A 7,749-nucleotide genomic window follows, 5' to 3' on the forward strand; every position below is an offset into this window, starting at 1 on the left:
AGATACTTTTCCAGGATCACTGGCCCAGGGCGGTCCCCCAGCCTCTACCCTTCTCTCCATAGAGACGAGCTCCTGCTTCTTTAGGATTCATACCCCAAACCTGCTGGTCACGTGCCCAAGTCAGACTACATGTGCCTGATTTCTGTGCTGGGTGGGGGTGGGGGGCAAGGCTCCTAAGTCATCACAATGTGAATTAATAGGGTGCTTCTAACCCCTCTGCACTTGTTATCCAGATTGTCCAGCCCCCAGACTCTCACTGCCAGCTTCTCCCTGTACATCTTGTGTAACTCTCCATTTCCAGCATTTTCCCAGGGCTTCCCACTGTACAGGACATTGTGCCAGGCTCTAAGTTCCCTTGGGGTGCCAGCCCTCTCTGGCATCAGGCAGTTCCCGGTGAGACAAGGAGGCCACCGTGAGAAAGGAGAATGAAGGAGGGTCCTCCCCATCTCCAGTGCCTCCCCCATCACCCACCCTGACACAAACGTGCATGTGCTTATGGTTCTCTTGTTCACTGGGCACAGGCATTGGGGGAGTAGCAGGAGGAGGCTTCTCTCCGGGCGCTCTCCTCCCCAGCTATCAGGTGACTGGCAGGCCAAGCCGAGCCCCTCACTCCTGGGTCAGTGCTGTGCATCCAGGCCTTTCCCCCGTCCTTCCCCCACAGGACGAAGTCGCAGCTCCATAGGCCGGGTTGGCCGGTCAGCAGCACCTGGGGAGACGGGCCTTTACCCTCCACTTCTGCCTGGTGCCCAGAAGAGGTCCTGTCTTCTCACTACTCTTCTCATGAGTTTGCTCCAGGCTTTGGCACAAGGCCCACAGCCCACTTCAGAGACCACTCGAGGCCCCCTGAGGACTTGGGGGCCAGAATAAAGGGAAGCTGGGCTCCAGACTGGCCCACCAGAAGCAGGGCTGGGATTTGAAGCCAGGGCCACTGAGGCTTTTCAGCAAAACTTCTCTGATTGTCTCAGACCCCGGCTTCTAAACGTGGGCTCCCTTGACCAGAGACCTCCCCCATCTGTAAAGTTGGGGAACTGTCACCTTGGTTTGCACTAAGCCTCAGTTTCCTGCGTATTTCATTTTCATTCATTCAAAAACAAGGCCATGAGAAGGGGTCCAGACCCAAGGTCCCCTCAGACCGGGAGTCCTGGGGGGACCAAGGAGAGCCTTCTCCCCTCAGAGGTCCCATAGCTGTTGGCGGCAGCATTCTCTCATTCCTATGTGTACATATATTCTCTTATTTCTAGGTATATATACTAACAGATACCCAGTGATGGTCCCAAAGGGAGGAAGGGAGTCTGCTGAGGCCCTGAGGCGGGCAGGGATAGCACGCTGCCCTTGGAGGCAGGAAGGCTGGCATGCGAAGGCTGCCTCAGATGATGACCCTGGGCTGACCCCAGGCAAGGCACAGAAGCTCACTGTAGTCTCTGTCCCACTGTGTCTGGGATCCTTACTGTCGGGGGACCTTGTACAAGTCACTTCATTTCCAGTCCCCTGGCAGACACGCCCTGCAAGGTGGAGGGGGTTTCCTTGCTGGGGAGCTCCCAGGAGCCCCTCCTAGCTGCAGCAGAGCTCAGCAGAGAGGCTCCGTTGAGTTCTGGCCTAATGGGCAGGATGTTTCCAGGGGATGGGGGGCAAGATGTACGCGGGGCAGGGGGAGCAGCCACTCTGCTTCGAATAGGAGGCAGAGGCAGGATGACAAACAGCTATTCTCCAAGAGCCAAGAAGGATGTGGAAAAACTCCGCATCTCCCTGTGAGCAGCACGCTCCAGGAAGTTCCACAGCTAAATAAGGTGTTGGAGAGGAAAGGAGGCAAACAGCTGCTGTTTGTTGAGCCCACACCCGCACTGGGCACAGGGGTATAAAAGCCTTGGACAGAGGGGAAGGAGCACTCCAAACCCATCCCTCCTCCTCCGCTCCTTTCCTGAAAATCCTCCCCACCCCACCCACCATGTGCCACACCAGCTGCTCCCCTGGCTGCCAGCCAGCCTGCTCCGTGCCGGTGTGCTGCAAGCCCGTGTGCTGTGTCCAGCCTTGCTGCCGCCCGGCCTCCTGTGTGGCCCTGCTGTGCCGCCCAGCGTGCCCTGTGGTGACCAGCTGCCAGGCAGTCTGTGGAGCTGGCAGCTGCTCCCCCTCGTGCTGTGTGTCCAGCCCCTGCCAGTCCAGCTGTTGTGTGTCCAGCCCCTGCCAGTCCAGCTGCTGCCAGGCTAGTCCCTGCAGCCCCTCTTGCTGTGTGTCCACCCCCTGCCAGTCTGCCTGCTGCGTGCCAGTCTGCTGCAAACCCTCCGTGTGTGTGCCAGTCTGCTGCAAACCTGCCGTATGTGTGCCAGTCTGCTGCAAGCCTGTGACCTGTGGGGCCCCCTCCTGCCAGGCCTCCTGCTGCCAGCCAGCTTCCTGCACCTCCCTGCTCTGTGGACCCTCCTGTGCCCCCTCCTGCTGCTGACCAGCTGTCCTCCAAGCCACCCTTTCCCATCTGTCCTGTGTGTGCGGTGACCATGTGATCACAGCCAGTCTCGCGGCGGGGACTAATCTGAACTCACATGTGCCAGCGCCGACTTTCCCTCAGTCTGCTCTGTGGAGAGGCCATCAGTTGCTGACTCTCCCAGTCTTCCTCCCAGCAGCTTCCTCTTCGAAGCGCTCTCCAGCCTCCAGGGTCTGCTTGCTCACAGAGCCCCTGAGTTCTGCGGGCTCAGGAGCTTAATAAATCCCCGAGGAGCCCTCTCCGCTGCCTCAGACTCTTGTTGCTTCATTTCTGGGGCCCGACGATGCCGGCCTCCAGGGGAGGGCCAGTCAGGGGAGAGCCTGGCGTCCCGGGCGCCAGCTCGGCCCGAGGGGAAGCTTTCATTTCTGTGCGGGGTTGGGGACGTGTAGAGTCACAGGGTGGGATTTAAAGCATAGCACGGGACTGCCCACAAAGAGCCGGCTGGGGAAAAGCCCATTTTGGAAGGAGATCCGCCCTTCCAGCTGGGGGAGGGGTGAGCTGGGCTAGCCCCTGTGGCAACTCGAGACATCTCAGTGCCAGGGTGGTGCCTCCTGTTGCCCTGAGGGACACAGAGGAGCCCCCAACCCTTTCCAATCCACGTGTTGGTCCCTGGCTCTTCTACCATCTGTCACGATTTGTGAGTTTATTTCCCGCCCCTCATAAACCAGCCTTATTCAAAGCTCAGATTGTGTTGAGGACCTACCTCACGCTAATGGAGCCGTGAGCTCAGGGCTGTGGGCGTTTCCTTCCATGAAGAAAACCACCACTCTCCCAGCAGCCAGAGCCTGGTGACCTCCTCCTGACACTGTAAGGTCCCTTCCCAGCATCCCTCACTCACCAGCCCATCTCTTCTTCCTGCGTAGCAAGCTATACGTGGGAAAGCTCAGTGAGAGCACATACATATACACACACACACACACACACACACACACACTCACACACAAATACATACACTCACACACATACACACACACTCACACTCACACATACACACACACTCACACACACATACACACACTCACACACATACTCACACACACATACACACACTCACATACACACATACACACTCACACATACACACACACTCACACTCACACACACATACACACACTCACACACATACACACACTCACACACACATACACTCACACATACACACATACACACACTCACACACATATACACACACACTTACTCACATATACACACACTCACACATATACACACACTCACACATATACACACACTCACACTCACACACACCCACACACACACACACACACACACACACACCCCTTGGAATTGGTCAAGCATTGGTCTGGTTAAATGCTCAGGGTCTTGCAATCTGTTCTCACGTAGACTCTCAGCATTGTCCAGTGAGAGTGATACAGGTGCTCTCGGGGACATCACTGACATGTTTCGTGGCCCTTGAGCAATTGTAGCCAAGAAGGCACACGGGAGAATCTGGTGTTTTGGGAGAGCTCTGATGGGGGGGATGATGCGCCCAACAGCCAGCTTGTGGGAAGCTCCTTCCCAAGAGGAGGGGGGACCAAGCGCAAGTTTGCACAACGCAGTCAGTGACCCAGGAGCATGTCTGGGGGCGAGGAGCTGAACCTGAAGGCAAGCCATCCATCCACCCTGTCTGATAGGCTCCCTGAAGGCTGGTCCTTAGGTTTCAGGTCATATCAGTAATATCGGGAGCAGCCAAGGGGAGATATAAGAGTAGAGCAGAGGCCAGGATGCGTGGGCGCAGCCGGCGCCCACAGAGAGGATTCGCCCTGCAGAGGAAGGCAGCGTAGAACAGTCATCAGTCTTTCCTAGTGATAGTTCTCCAGCATTGGGAAACTAGACAGAGAACACTCACGTGCAGTGCAACGGAGCTGTTCTCAGCCCCTTTAGCAAGGGGATGTTATCACTGGACCGGCCCTCTCTCCCTTAATTTGCTGTCTCCCGATCCCTGGGCTGGTGGACAGCTCACTAGGGCAAGGGCCCTCTGCTAAGACGGTATCTCAGCAGGGCCCATGTGGAACCTTGGGATGACTGGGCATGAGGGCACAGAACTGGAACTAGGAATGATGTGAGGGAATGAAGGGGCATGAAGCAGAGCCAATCTCCCTCCGGTTTTCTTTTAGAAGCTGGGCAACAAGCAGAGCGGCAGGCGGTGGATGACTCCATCTGGAGAGAGATTGGGAATGATGCTCAGTCAGAAATCTGGGCCCTTGGCGAGGGGCACATGTATTTGCCCTTGGAAGAATCTGCACTGACAAGTCCCAGAAAGGGAAATGATCGTATCACCTCAGAGCACGGAGAGGCGCTAGATCTGCCTGTGGACTTTGTGCTTCAGTCACCGTAGCCCAGCATTTGACCCTGGCACCTGGGGGCCTGTTCCACCAATCTGCTGTCTGCTGTGCACAGCTTACATAACCTGCTTCAGGACAAAGTGATTTCGTGGTCTCTGCTGTCCCACCTCCAGCGCTTAGAGCTGGGGATCGAGTCATTGAGCTCAATTTATATGAAGGAGATGTTAAGGTCAAAGAGTAGGAGGAGAAAGAGAATTAATGGAAGAACGCAGATGCACCAGATACCAGCTCTGCATTTCCTTTACCTGCTCCAGCTCGAGCAGGGGAGCTCTGGCACTGATATCTTGCATCCACAGCTTTCATCACCCCATGATCTATCTCTGCCCCCCTTGTCCATACAAAAGGTGCATTTTGGGGGGACTATATAAATGCTCCCTCTTCTATGCCTTTCTGTGGAAGGACAGCGTTGGAAAACATGTGTCCCGGACCTCAAATTATATTATAAAGCAGCAGTCATCAGAATCATTTAGTGTGGTTAAAGAACAGAGAAATAAATCAACAAATCAGACTAGCCAATGGGGGGCTAGAATCAGAGACGGTAGAAATCAGTAACCCAATAATGGTTGATAAAGTAGAAAATATAAATACTGAGGGAAAAACTCCTTACTCAATACAAACTGCTAGGAAGACTGGAAAGCAGGCTGGTGGAAATTAGGTTTAGACCAACACTTACAACACATTCCCCAGACACTCTAGTTGGATATGCAAATTTAATATTAAAGCTCATATTATAAACAAATTGGGCAGCTAGGTGGCACCACACTGCACAGAGTACCTAGAGTCAAAAATACTCCTCTCCTTGAGTTCAAATCCAACCTCAGACACTCACCGGATGTGGGACCCTGGGCAAGGCACTTTACCCTATTTGCCTCCCTTTTCTCATCTGCAAATTGAGTTGGAGAAAGAAGGATATTTGCCCAGAAAACTTCAAATGAAGTCCCAAAGAATAAGACCTGACTGAACAACAAATAATATAAATAAACAAATAGAAAAGATCATATACCTACCACAGGTACGAATAAGAGATATATCCTTAACCAAACAAAAGATAAAATTGGTCACTTTGATTACTTGGAACTAAGAAGCTTTTGCACAGACAACATTAATGTACCTAGGATGAGAAGGAAGTAGTTGAATGGAAAAATATCAGATTTTTCTGATAAGGGTTTGATATCCAAGATATATAAACAAATAATAAACGTGTGTGTGTGTGTGTGTGTGTGTGTAAAAGACTAACACCCATTCCCCAATAAATGTTCAAAAGATATAAACAAAATTTTCAAAAGAAGGATTGCAAATTATTCACAACCACATGAATGAATGCTCCAGATCACTAATAATAAGAAAAATGCAAATCAAAACAACTCAGAGGTTTCATTCCATACTCTGCAAATAGATTAAAACCAACAGTCAATATTGGAGTGTAATACTAATTGGAGGGTAGGATAGTATACTAATACATTGTTGGAGCAGCCGTGAAACTCTCTAGCCATTTTGGAAAGCAATTTGGAAATATGCAAAAGAAATGTCTAAGAGGTCCATACCTTTTGAACTAGAGACTCCCCTCCTGGCTTATACCCAAGGAAGCCATTAATAGGAAGAAAATCCTTATATATCCCAGAATATTAATAGTGGTACTTTTTGTGATAGCTGAACCAAAAACAAAGTAGATGCCCATCAAATGAGGAAGAGCTAAGCAAATTGTAGCACACGAAGGTGAAACTGGACTAAAAAGTGATATATGTAATGAATACGAGAATCGTGAGAAAACTACATGAACGGATGCAGAGTGAAATCAGCAGAGCCGAGTAAACAATCTACACAGTAATAATAATAATGGAAATGGAAAGAATAATGACACATGATAGGAAAATTATATAAAGACCAAGTGAGCCTCAGATGAAGAGATGAGAGGACACTCCCTGTGCAACTTTTTGTGACCCATCACACATGTTTTCAGACTTTCCCCATGAATTGAGCACTTTTTCTTTCTAAAAAGTACTATTTGTCATATGAGCAGACTCTCTGGGAGGAGGAAGGACACTTGGAATAACTATGATGATGTAAAAAACAGAAAGTCTCAATAAAAACTTATGAGAGAAAAGGATGGGACAAAGATTGCTATGTCACTGATTAAATGAATTTATTAAGTGGACGTTGCCGTTTAGGGCAGAATCGGAACCCAAAGATGCAGTTACAAAGTGGTGTTCCTGAAAGAGAAGGGCTATAATGGCCTTGAACTGGTCAAGGAGAAGATCAGAATCTTTGGATCCAAAGGATCTTTATTCCACAGAGGTCATGGGAAGTGAGTTATTGAACCATCGAAAGTCCTAGGTCAACAGCAGAGCTTCAAGCAAGCTTCAAGGGGAAAGGCCCCTTAAAATGGGTCAACAAGGCTCTGAACACAATGGTCTGAGGAGTTGATTTTCAAGGCTCATCTCCTTCTCTAATGGAAATGTGGCAGTTTGGACAGTGTGATCAGCAGCAAGAGGGGGCACAGGAGGGTCCACAGACCAAGGAGGTGCAGGAAGCTGGTTGGCAGCAGGAGACCTGGCAGAAAGCAACCCCACAGGTCACAGGCTTGTAGCACAAGGGCACACACACAGTAGGTTTGCAACAGACAGGCACGCAGCAGGCAGACTGGCAGGGGCTACACACACAGCAGACAGGGCTGCAGGGGCTAGCCTGGCAGCAGCTGGACTGGCAGGGGCTGGACACACAGCACGAGGGGGAGCAGCTGCCAGCTCCACAGACTGCCTGGCAGCTGGTCACCACAGGGCACGCTGGGCGGCACAGCAGGGCCACACAGGAGGCCGGGCAACAGCAAGGACGGACACAGCAGACGGGCTTGCAGCACACGGGCACGGAGCAGGTGGGCTGGCAGCCAGGGGAGCAGCTGGTGTGGCACAT

At 51.7% G+C, this 7,749-nt stretch overlaps 1 protein-coding gene across 1 annotated transcript; it reads right to left on the minus strand.

The window, feature by feature from the left end:
• Nucleotides 1-7,317: 7,317 nt before the first annotated feature.
• On the minus strand, nucleotides 7,318-7,749 carry LOC127559290 (keratin-associated protein 10-9-like). Its single transcript, XM_051992965.1, has one exon. It carries the CDS (start codon nucleotides 7,747-7,749, stop codon nucleotides 7,318-7,320), a length of 432 nt encoding a protein of 143 aa, XP_051848925.1.

This window comes from Antechinus flavipes, chromosome 4, assembly GCF_016432865.1.
Source record: "Antechinus flavipes isolate AdamAnt ecotype Samford, QLD, Australia chromosome 4, AdamAnt_v2, whole genome shotgun sequence".
In the NCBI taxonomy this organism is placed as follows: Eukaryota; Metazoa; Chordata; class Mammalia; order Dasyuromorphia; family Dasyuridae; genus Antechinus; species Antechinus flavipes.